At 40.0% G+C, this 12472-nt stretch overlaps 1 protein-coding gene across 8 annotated transcripts in view; it reads right to left on the bottom strand.

The window, feature by feature from the left end:
- PHLDB2 (pleckstrin homology like domain family B member 2) overlaps nucleotides 1-12472 on the bottom strand; it is an 80288-nt gene that overhangs the window by 32558 nt on the left and 35258 nt on the right. For all 8 annotated transcript variants that reach the window (XM_048057375.2, XM_067002109.1, XM_048057374.2 and 5 more), the window contains 3 exons: nucleotides 10805-11188; nucleotides 8386-8529; nucleotides 7387-7524 (listed from right to left, as the gene is read on the bottom strand). In XM_048057375.2, coding sequence (XP_047913332.1) covers nucleotides 7387-7524; nucleotides 8386-8529; nucleotides 10805-11188 — 666 coding nt within the window. The remainder of the gene's footprint in view (nucleotides 1-7386; nucleotides 7525-8385; nucleotides 8530-10804; nucleotides 11189-12472) is intronic.

The raw sequence follows: 12472 nt of genomic DNA on the forward strand, positions 1-12472 counted from the left end.
CCTGTGCTATGTGTTGCCTCTAGATGCAGGTTACATGAACTTGGGGTCAGCCAGGACAGACAGCAGGACTGTACAGTGTTTTTGTGATGCTGGGGCACAGCTTGGATCAGTTTTGGGGGGGTATTTGGATACCGTGAAGGACAGCAGCAGAAAGAAGCAAGGTATAATGCTGTCATCCCCCAAAAGTAGAGACAGGATGACAACAGAGCTCCCCTGATATGAACACAGAACCTAAGTGATTAACATGGGCCACAACAGGATTTCAACCTCTAGATCTGGTATAACTCATTTTAGAGGGGAAAAAAAAGAGAGTGCAAATAACATATATCCAGCACACATAAAACATCTCGTAGATAATGAAGACACAGGGGAGATGGGATGAAAGCATTAAAGATGATCATAGCCCCTACAAGAATGGAAGCAAAAGAAGGAAAAGAGACAAATTGCTTCAGTGGTATCGCCTGTGGTTAAGGATGCCCTATGTCTGATCAACACCACTACTTAAAATCCCAGCAGGTCCCCATGCTCCTTCTGCAGAGAAGTCTCACTTTTCAATCTGTCACACATCCCATTCTGCTACTGCAGGCAGGCAGGCTAAAATTGTAGAGCAGCATGTGTCTGCGTGCCCATGTGCCTCCTGAACCAACCTTCCTTCCTGAGCTGGTAGGCTCTGCAGAAATGAGTCGGAGCAAACGTGGATGGAGCTGAGAAAACTCCTCAAAAATCCAGACAGAAGTGTAAAAACAAAGCAAGAAACCCAACATTTATACCAACTCACTTGAAATGGATTGTATGGCTGGGTGAATAAGGCTCGTTCAAAATAAAAAACCCTCTCATCAAAAACTAAAACCAAAAAAACATGGTGTGTATTATTTTCTGAGAGGAAAAGGAACTGCAAAGAAATGTCTTTCCACCCAGCGGGCTCTTCTACTTTAAATGTTCCAGCCTGAAATAGTCCAGGATCTCCCTCAGTCCAACTCACCTGCAACTCATCACATTTTAAGGTAGCAAGGCCTCACGACCCACACCCAGATTCATGCATGCTGTCTCTCAGTCTGGAATAAGCTAGTCTCACAGGTTTCTTGGAAGTAAGGAGAAACATATGCAGCTCTTCGTTCTGAAAAGCTTCTCCATATAATCCTCATGTTTTCACCTCTAGCCAAACTTTCTTCTTTTACACTCCCAAAGAACATTCCTCCCTACTTTCCCAAAACCTACAGCAAAGAGAAGGACCGCAAATGCTAGAAGTGGAGGAGGAAGGAATACAGAAATAATTCCTTTCCAATTGAAGCAGTATCATGCTACAAAGTTTGTAAATTCAATAAAACACTTTGGAGAAGAAGCAGCAGACAACCAAAAAATTTGACCTTATCAACTCACTGATAAAACTGGTCTAACTATTGCCATGAATTTGTAAGAAAACAGTCTACACCCTAACAGAAAGCAGGCTTGGAAACCTTATCTGCTCTTCAGTGGTTACTCACTGAAAGGGGCAAACAGTGTGTTTGGGGAAAGTGTTAAATTTGAGGTCTACCAACTCTTTATGTACTGTAAATTGAAATCATTTCCAATGCTATGGCTGATAAAAATCAGACCACATACATCTCTGATTAAAAAAAAAAAAAAATCTGTTGAAATGAAACAGATCCTCCTGTACACAACCTGCACATGCTCCTCTATTTTTAGACTATTCTTTCCTGCATTCTTTGGTCTCTTTCAGAAAAGATGTATAAAACTTGTCATGAGTTGGCTTTTTGTCAATAAATCCCCATGGGCATCATGAAAGAAGCCTTTTAAAGAATAAAAAGAATGTATGCCAGGCATATAAAAAGAAGCATAATATGATGGAAGAAGGTATTTTGCAATAGTTCTTTTTACTGTACAAGGAGTAACTAATTTATTACATACATCGTAACAGTGATGGAGTCTGTATGAGAGATCTCAAAGGTTTTGTTCCACAGAAAGTATAAACCTAGCGTTTAAAAGAATTTTAGATCAGAGTAAGACATGACTGTGCTTGAAGTAAACAGTCACAACAGCAGCACATATGAACTTGATCCCTAAGACAATTCAAGGCTTTTTCTGAATTTCTAAGCTCATCCTCTGACTGTTGCAATGTGCTGTCTTGTTGAAGAGATGAGGACGTAAAATAAAACCTCTGATTTTAGAGCACTGCTCCTTTATAACCATAGATGAGGAGGAAATAATCATCCAAACCAGAAGAAAAAAATAAATTGAATTGAGAAAATTAAAATCCTGTATATACACATAAGTAATAACAAGAGAATTTCCTCATGACTGTTTTTAAAAGGAGCTTGACAAATCAGATTTCTCTCCTAGACTCTTTGTAATCATCATCTTCCTCATTAGTGTCTTCTCTACAGGATATTTTCATGTGAATAGCCAGAGGATGCCTGAATATTCTTCAGAATACTTAATCTTATAGATCTCAATTTAAGGACGTTAATAAACACAATGTTATAGGCATAACATGATTAATAATCAATAACGTTATAGGCAAGGTAACTCATCCATTTAAGAAGCTTGCTTACATCCAGCTGAACTGGAATCTGAACAGGAAGGATTTAAGATGCTATGTCATGGTTCATAAATTTGTCAGATTGATCAGGATTAAAAAAAAACAGCAAGAATTTCAAATCCAGAAGAGAAAGGATTCATGACAGATCACCAGAATCTTTAACTTTCATTGCTGGTATATCCCCTCATATGAATTACCAGACAGCTGCTTTTTCCTCTGGTTTCATTCATGCATGTCTTCACAGTACTAGTTCAGCAAAGAGGCTGAGCTTCTAACACTTCTGGCATCTCTGGGACATTCTGCTAATGACTGAAAAATATTTCCACAAAAGCATGCAGACAAAATTTAATGTATTCCAAACAAAGATGAGTTATCCAATGCTGACTGCTCCTGATTTTTGCCCTTGAAAAGGGAAAGGAAAACCCAGTGTGATAGAAGCGTTCCAGAGTACGCATCTCCACCATGACATAAGGCAAAGGTCCTCTGGAAGAAGAGGAATAACCTCCCTCTCCTAAAACACAGTCTAAACCTAGATAATTGTTTGCAACTCTCTGCCAAAACTGCCGTTTAACTATGATTACCTCCCACAGCACTTCTACTGTATTCATTAATCATTTTCAGCTATCTCTCTTTATTCATTAATCCATTCCTTCTGACTGCTATGTTGTTACTTTCCAGCTTTGAGACATCGGGCACAACAAATCATTAAGTAACCTTCCCCACACAAGCTAGACTGCACATTTTAAAACTATTCAGACTAAAGAGGAGTTGTATGGGGAAAAAAAAAAAAGGTAGTTTGCAAACCTAAGTAACGTCAAGTTGGGTAAATACAATTTTCTCCGACTTCCTTATAGACAAATGTCAATTCTGAACAAAGTCTCATGAGCAAAGAATCAACATGAGGAAGTTGTGACTGGGAACAGCACCTCAGCCCCACAGCTGTTTATTCAGGAACCACAGCACTGTTATGGAACACCTACAGTACAGCGGCATGACATCACAAGATGCTGGGTCGGGATGGAAGGCCGACAGGCTCGTCTGTTTATTTGCTTTTGAAGATTGTTCAGCAATCTCTCTCCAAAGCAGGCAGAACTCAAAGAAATTTTGTCAATATCTGTAGCAGATCTCCTTCCTGGAGAGCTTCTAGGTACATTCGTGAAATTGCATTACTACTGACTTATCAGGATTGTTCCTGTGTAACTGGAGCCTGCAATTAATAGTGTAAATGCTTCTATTCAGACACATCATTGGCGATCTTCTGTGGATAAAACCAATTACGTAGTACATAGTAGTTTAAAAAGAAAAACAAAAAGAAGGAAAAAAAAGAAAGAATGAGGCAAAGCCACATCTCCCTCCATACACTAACACAATTTCCAGCACAGCTGAGAGCACAGACAGCAGAGAGCACAGGCCATGCCTAACAGCGATCCCGTTCCCCAGCACTGGAAGCAGCTATCCCAGCCAGGACAAGCGAGTCACATCAGCACTTGCATCTGGCACAAACACACCATAGCCAGAATTACACTAAATCCTGTAGTGGTAATGAAAGGTTCTGTTGTCTTCTTTGCAAAATGGCAACTGCTCATAGCTCTTCTTTTCCAAAACCTAAGTAAATAGATGCTAATTGCTTTGTTCCTTACACGTATGGTGGCATACTCACAAAAGCAAGGGCAATGCTCTGAACTCACCACAGGGAGTGCACTACATCATCTTCCTCACCGACTCATCCATTCTTCATCACCATTAGTCCTGCCATGCGTTCAGGCAGGGCCGAACACAGGCCTTGAGTAAGATGAAAATGCAACGTAGCATATAATATACAAACACATTTGCAAAGATGTTGGGACACAAAGACATTGTACTGCAGCAAAGAGCTTACTGGCACAGCCAGGGACTAAAATCCGAAGTCTCTTTGTCTTCTGACTTCAAGTACATTTTCCAACTGATGCTCTTGCCTTGAAAGCACTGCCCCTGTTATCACACTTCTTTTTGAACTACGACCTTAAGTGCAAAGGTTGGCAAAATTTTGTGTTCTCATCTAAATGAATTGTGCACAAAGCATAAAAATAGGCACAGACTTGGGTAGAAAGTTAACACAAAAGATTCCACCCGCAGTCTACTTCAAGTACCTAACACGGCCCAGCATCTACTTTGTACTTTATGATCTCTCTTTTTAAGAATTTCACAAGTTTTTCAAACAGGTGCTTCAGTAAGGATGAAATACAAGCAGGCAGAGGTTTCCTGTCAAACAGGTGCTGAGATCCGTGGCAAATTCCAGGAGATACTCAAGTCACTCCAGAGACAAGTGCCATCATGCACAGCGCTAATGCCACAGCACCGCTTCATGAATGAAATCAACTATTTATTTCACCTCAAGAACGAACCATACAACATATTCAGATACCATTCCCTTACCCTAACAAAAAAGTCCATCCAAGCGGATGGACACAGCAACTTCTTTCCAGGATACACCATCCACACTGAGACCACCAGTATTATGCGGGGTGAAATATTCAGGCAACTAGAAGAAACTGTGACCACCGGACACACTGGAGCACTTGATCTTCCAAAAAACAATGCAGAAGTAATACCAGAAGAATGGCAACTACCAGCCTGAAACTGAGCCTTAACTCTGTTAAGGAGCTCATAAGTTTCAAATTATTTCAGCAAAAAGTTCCGCCTAGCACTTCTGCCTGAGCACTACTTTCCTGAAGGAGTTTAGTTCTTCACTACTAAAAAGCCAAGATTTTTCCTATCTTGGATCAGATCTGCAGGGGCTGCAACCTTAAACATACAGACACACAAATCAAGCTTTAAAAAAACATTGTTGTCTAAAGTCAGCCAGAACTTGTGTTTATTGATATGATGAGTGCCACCTGCTTTGCTGGCTGACACTAGTTTCTCCAGAACATTTCAGCTGTCACTTTAAGGTATTTTGCTTAAGTTTTTTTAGTTGTTTTTAAGTTTTCATTTTTATGTAACACTTTCAGATGTCTTCCAGAACAAAGCCTGTGCTCTCATAGGACTAGTTTATTCCTACAAAGATACTTAGAGCATTAACTGAGCCATGGCTCTAAGTCTAATGCAAACACTCCCATCTGGTTTTTTTGAAGAACACAGGAGAAAAGGCTACTAAAACATATTAACTGATCTGACCAGTGGTATGCATCATACGTGGTAAATTCACTCAAAATACATATATTTTTTTCTTTTAAATAACCCAAGTGCTTTTTCTAGGTTGCTTCCCATGCTTTAGTTTAACTGAAAATTTAAACTAGACAGCAATTTAATCTTCAGATTGTGACACAGTAGTGCAAAGATGTTATCTGCTCCATCACATGATTGCATGGAAATGTAAACAATCATTCAGAATAATTTCCATGACTTTTGTTGAACTTTGAGTCTATTAGAGAACAACTACAAAAGATCTCCTGAATTTCTGGATATGTTATTTGTTACCAACCAGACCGAACAAAACTCACTCTGCAAAAGGATGCTGCTGTATCTGCTTGCAACACCCTACCTGCTGCTACCAACTTTAGATTCCTCTTCACACTAAAAAGCAAGTATGAAACATACAGACAGTTTAAAGCGTGACCACAGGCATCACTGAAAGCTGAAGAACTGCAGACTACATGCAAACAAGGAGAAGAGCAAGCAGGAAAGTCCGTGAAAGTTTAAGCTTAAATTGGATGTGTACTGTCAATTTGCAGAGCAAAGAGGTGGGAGCACCCTTCTCCTCCTCACGCAGAGGTTTCATGAGTGCAGCTGCAAAACAGCGTTCAGGTTCATGACAGGGTAGACATAAATTGAAGACAACAAACTCAGGATAGAACAATGCAAGCTGTAAGGCTTGAATTAAACAGGAAGACTGAGAGAGCTAAAAACGTGCAGCTTGTCTAAACAAGAGCAAATAAAGCAGAGTCTTTCAGATATTTCTGGAAAGCTTAAAAAAAGGGGGAGAGACTAGCTCGAGTACTTCCGTAAGTGACAGGCTTAAATTATGAGGTAGAGGATGAAATTTAAAAATGAAACATTACTGGCTTATAGTCCTGCAAAAAAAAAATAAATCCTGACCTTGAGATATTACTGGCTGTGGCACATCCCCTGTGAAGAAACGAACTGCTGGCCTGGATCGCCAGCAGAGAGCGTGCTGGAGGAGACGAGCCCTCTCTGGTTTGAGAGGGACAGGTTCATCTCACAGGCCTCTTCCCTTTCTGTGCTTAACTCGTACTGCGGTGCTATTTTGCAAATATAGCTGCATATTTGAGAGCAATTAAGTATAGAAGAACTACATAATTCCTTTCACTTAATCCCAGAGAGAATATTCTACAGTACTAAAACTGTTAGTCGACAAACCATATAAACCAATACAGTTTCTTTTAAACACTGTATTTTACAGATGTCTTATGCATCAATCTGTATAATATTAGCTAAAGCCATCTTCTGAAATGGTGGCCTTTTTTCTTACCGCTCCTTTGATGAGAAAGGATTAATTAAATAATAAAATAAAATCAAAATATATAACCTATAATGAAAAGCTGAAGAACAGGTCAGTTAATACTGTTCTTTCAAATAACAGATAACCCAAGTCCAAGCCCGATATGGATTCTTTATCAATCAAAAATACATTCAGAGTAGGTCAGGTCTTTTCACTTAAGCGTACTTTACTTTGCTTGTTAAGTATTATCTTGGGAAACAAGAGTATTTCTTTCTTCCGTAATTATCAAAAACATTTACTTAGAGACACTACTTTATAAAACAACCTCCATCAATGTTAATAACATAAATGCGTTCTGAAGATTAAGAGGAACAGAGCACACAGCCAGCTAAGATAAATTGATTACCTTTGTCTTTTCACCAATAACATTTCTCTCCAGCTCAGCTATCTTTCTGTTTAGATGATCCAATATTTCCTTCTCTTTCAGCAGCTCTGTTGTTTCAGATTTCTGTTCCCCATCCAAAAGGGCACATTCCATATCCAACTAGGAATACAAAACATTTTTGAGAAGCTGTCCAAACTAAGAAGAAATCTTGATATACATTATTTTCTGGGGGAAGGGAAGTGAGTTGTTGATCATTTACAACAGAGAAATATTTTTAAAAGGAAAAAAAAAAACAATTTTACTCCCACAACATTAAAAAGAGATCACAAAACTGAGAAAAAGTAAAACTGCAACATAAAATATTGCAAAATAAAGTCCAAACCAACTTTAGCTTGAAGATTCTGTTTTGCAGGGTTTTTTTTTGTTTTCTAACTCTTCTCCTCTGTGCTTCCTCCTGTTATGATACTATACCAAGTATCTGTGCCCAGGCTCTGTAGGAAACCCTTTTCGAACAGCTGTTTCTTTCCTGTTGCTGATAATTGGAATAAGCACAATCCAAATGCCTGACCAGCTTAGTCTGTAACTGTGAGATTCCAGAAGTCAAGAGACTGCCACATAACCTTGCCACCATAAAGACAAGGAGGCTTAATAGGAAGTTATCTCACTTCCTTTCTCTTTAAAGGGTCACATGAGATACCACTATAAAACACCCAAGTGACACAAGGTATTTAGATCAATTGAGTGACCATTCAGCAAGCAAGATTGTTCTAATTCCACTTAGGAGTATAATGGTTACAGCTGGGAAAGGCTAATCTGAGCATGACAATCATCCCTCTGCTAGAGAAAAATAACCTTCACAGTAGGAGACTACCACGTCGTCATTGTGCCTTACTCTGGTGAAGAAGCACTGAATACAAAGGCTATATAGGTGTATGAGTTCCTGGTGTACTCACCATCCTATCTACGGCATGTAGGCATACCTAAGAAGCAACGTATTTAAAACCGAAACGTATCTCATACCTCTCTCGAGGATTCATCCATCTGGTCATTTAAATCTTTGATCTTTTGTTCAAGTTCTTCCAAGTTGTTTAGTATTACTATGCGCTCCTCCTCCATTCGAGTGAGCTCCTGCCCTCTTTGCTCATCACTTGTGCATTCCGGTATCTGCAGTTGCACATTACAAGAGGTTTATCAGAAAGATGAACACTGTGTTTCCTTCCCTCTTTCATATTGTAGTCATTTTAGACAAGTACTGTGTTGCTAGTTTTGAACCTGTTAGGTATTTCCTATCTACTATATTGCTACCTCTATATTTAGAAGGCGTAGAAGAGAAACAAACATGACACTTTACATCCAAGCTCTGGAAGTAAATACTATACTGAGCAGAAAATACTATTCATACTATATGAATTATTAATATCTAACCTTTGAGAACTCTTCACATGCTGTGCTATTTAGCTTGTAAAAATCTGATTTACCTCTTAAAAGAGATAGATGATGATACTTTTTATGGAGATGGCAGCTGTTCATATAATAAAAACCAGGATGTAAAATAGAACATTTCTGTTGCCAGCCATCAAGAAGGGCAGTTTCTGTGAAACAAGGATAAAACTCAGTCCTGTGCCCCTGCGTAGCCATCAGGAGTCAGTACCCTTTAACATGGCTCTTCTCATTGCCATTAACTTACCAGATAACTGTGCCAAGAATTAAAAAACATTATTAAGAAAAATACCAGTGATCTCATTAGAGCAGCAGAGGCTAGATCAAAGAGTATTGAGTTTCCAAAGTATTCTTCATGTTCACCTGACCCCAGGGGCTCGCGATCAAATTACTTTTGTAAGGCTGCTCGCTCATTGTCTCCAGCCTGAATTAGAAGCGGGCTGCGCACAGGGCTTTGCATTAACCACTGGACCACACAGCTTTGCTCTAAAGAGGCTCAGGCCAGCTACTGAATGGCTATTCTGAGAGCAGGCACAGCCAAATTATCGTGGACAAATCTGATCTCAACATTTTAAAACAATGAGCTGTGTACCATTAACACAGTTGCTCATTTACTGCTTTGCTCAGGACTTAGCAGGGCACCCTTTACAATGAACGAATGGCATTCCTTGATCAGAGGCAGTAATCCTAGCAGGAAAGCCTCTTTTTGTCCGGTATCCTGCTCGGATAATGCTGACATAACATCTTCAATTTCAACCTCCTAATAAGGATTTAAAATAGCCTCTGACTTGTAGGAAGAAAGAAACAAATGGGAAAGAAATGCAAGACCACAGGAACTTGTAAATGAAATGATTCACTACCTTTCGAACATGGAAAGACCTGGTAAGACCAAGTAAAACCTTAATGCTATGTTTCTATTCAACATAATTTCAAATTTGGACGACAGATTTCCAAAGAGATACCCCTGTATAAGATGAAATGTTTTCCTATCACACTTCTATTGACTATAGCAATGTATAGAAGTTAAACAAGTGAAATATAATTCATGTTAGACACGTAAAAGGGGAGAGACAAAAAATATTTGTCATACTTAACATAGCATGACTATGTTAAACAGAAACCTGCTTTTATGGCTCCTGTTGGTCTTACTAAGCTCTTCACTCTAATTATTGGAAATACTTATCAAGCATATCAGCACACTGTCTTTCCCCAGAAATGGCTGCACTGCTCATCTGGCACAAGAGCCCGGGCACTGACCCAAAAGGGACGAGAGGCTGTTTCCCCACCCTGCACGCTGCTGCTGCTCTCCTGGCTGAAGGAGATTGCTAGGAATGCCATTAGCTCATTTTTTAAAGGACAACTCCCATTCATGAACGAAACAGCAAGATGAAGGAGAGGGGGAAGAAGCTGCATCATAGCAAGCCTAGGAGCTGCGTTCGTTCCTTCGTGTGCCAGGAGGCAAGCTGCCACTGCACGCCACATGAGAGGCAGCAGCTGATTTGACAAGCGGCTCGGGTCCAGCCCAGGGAGAGTCAACAGGACAGCAAACTCAGCTCAGGCAAATCCTCTTCACCTCCTCTGCAGCTGTTCTGGTTTCCCAATGAGAAAATACCTTCCTCTTAGAGGAAACAGGAGCCTCAGTCTAGGAGAGAATGGTAGCACTTACCTTATTTCCTCTGTCTCAGCACAGCTCTAAGCAGGACTCCTGAAACCTTGCTTATTTAAGTAGCCTTAAATTGTTCAGACAAGTCATTCTTCTTTAGAAACTGCTAAAGTCCCCCCGAATCCTACATCCCTCAGAAAAATACTTCCAGTACCGTCAGCTTTCACAGGAAATGAAACAATCAGTCACTGGGTGCTAAGCTACATGAGCTCTGAGATGAATTCTTCTACCTAAACCATCCCAACTGTGATGCCTGCTGTGAAAACCAGCTTCCAGAGGAGGAGGATTTCAAGCCATCTACCTGAGGCTGTACTATTTCTTCCTACCCAGTGTTACCTTTGGTGTGATACTTAGGTACGAAGATTCAGTGGAATCCTTCAGGAAGCCAGGAGCAGCTAAAGGAGGAGGCTTCATGTTTTCGTTGAAGTGCTCGTCAGCTCTCAGCCCTCGGGAGGAAAGGAAAGCAGTGCTGCTGCGACTGTGGTTACTTGGTTCCGAGAAATCTGAATCACTTGCAGATGATTTCAAGTGGTTTCTAAACCTCGTTTCCAGATTCATCTGCGAGTCTTCGAACACTGAGTCCTCGTCTGATAGCTGAAGCTTTTCAAGTTCTTTGTTAATTTTTTGAACATCGGCTACTGTCGTAGTTGCAGCGGGGTCACTGTCAGATTTGGAGTATTCTGCACACAAATTGAGGATCGTCTCCAGCCGCTGTCGTTCCTAGTTTAAGGAAAGATAACAGCACTAAGCTTCACATGTGAGCTAAAGTAAAGATGAAGTTAAAAAAAAATATATGCTGCTTATTTTTAGAGTGATGGATTAAAGTCATCCAATTCCACTTACACCTTTAACATTCAGAGATAGTAAACAGATCTACACATATAAATTGCAGTTTAGGACAAAGAAACAACATGGAAAAAAACTTAAAAAAAAAAAAGTGCATTTCACAGAAATGAATATCTACTTAAATTAAGACACCTGCTTCTCTTTCCGATGTAGAAAAATAATATTAATATTGTACATTCTGGTTGCTGTAATCATACCCAATTTCTGTGTATATGAGTCCAGAAAGCTTCACCTACTACTCTGTTTTGCACTTATGCTATATGCCTGTCATGCTGCAAAATATTGCAGATTTTCCACACATTCATTAATTCCGACTTTTTTGGATTTTCTGTTAACATTGATTCTCCTTTTTGTGAGAGAATTAGTCCACCTTTTGAAACACACCATTTTAGGAGCATGAACAAAATCACGAGGCATCACATCCAAAATACAACTGATGTCCAATGCACAGAAATGGGGGGAATCTTTAATTACCAGTTCCCCTAAACTCCAAACAGATTCACATTAACATTTCAAACTTGACACTCTGCATAGCTGTGCCAGTTTGACCTGACACGCTTCAAGCTGCTATAAACATAAATTCCTGGAAGACTTCTAGATCTCTAGGATACTTTATAAAAAGTATCAGAAAGCTGCATTTGCTTTATTTTACTGTATGCATAGACTCACATAACTTCTATTTCAGATGAAAGTGTTTGACCTTTTCATTTTTAAGAGGTGCTGCTTTTATGCTATTTCACGTCCCTTTTGCTAAAGAAGTAAAGTAGCGTAAACAAAAAAATTGCTTACCATAAGTCTATTGCAAATTCTGCCGGGGAAAAAACACCACCGTGAAAGTTTCATGCTTGGCATTAATCCCTGCACTACTGACCCCATTTCTTATTTCTAGGAAACCCTTCTTTTACCCATATTCAGAAAGAAAGCCACAACACCGAAATCCTCAGCCTCCCTCCCCAAGAAGCACTGCAGATGTACACAGTGTCTGCGCCCTACGAGCAGGCTTCGCAAAGCAGCCACTTCTGGTGGTCCTAACGCTCCCCGCGCACAGCAAGTGATACAAGACGAGCAGAGCAGCGAGGGCACTGCGTTGCTTTTGCTCTCCCTGCGGCAAGCCACTGGAATTTCACGAGAACGTAACACCACTTCACAGGCACACGG

Source organism: Anser cygnoides, chromosome 1 (genome assembly GCF_040182565.1).
Source record: "Anser cygnoides isolate HZ-2024a breed goose chromosome 1, Taihu_goose_T2T_genome, whole genome shotgun sequence".
Classification (NCBI taxonomy): domain Eukaryota; kingdom Metazoa; phylum Chordata; class Aves; order Anseriformes; family Anatidae; genus Anser; species Anser cygnoides.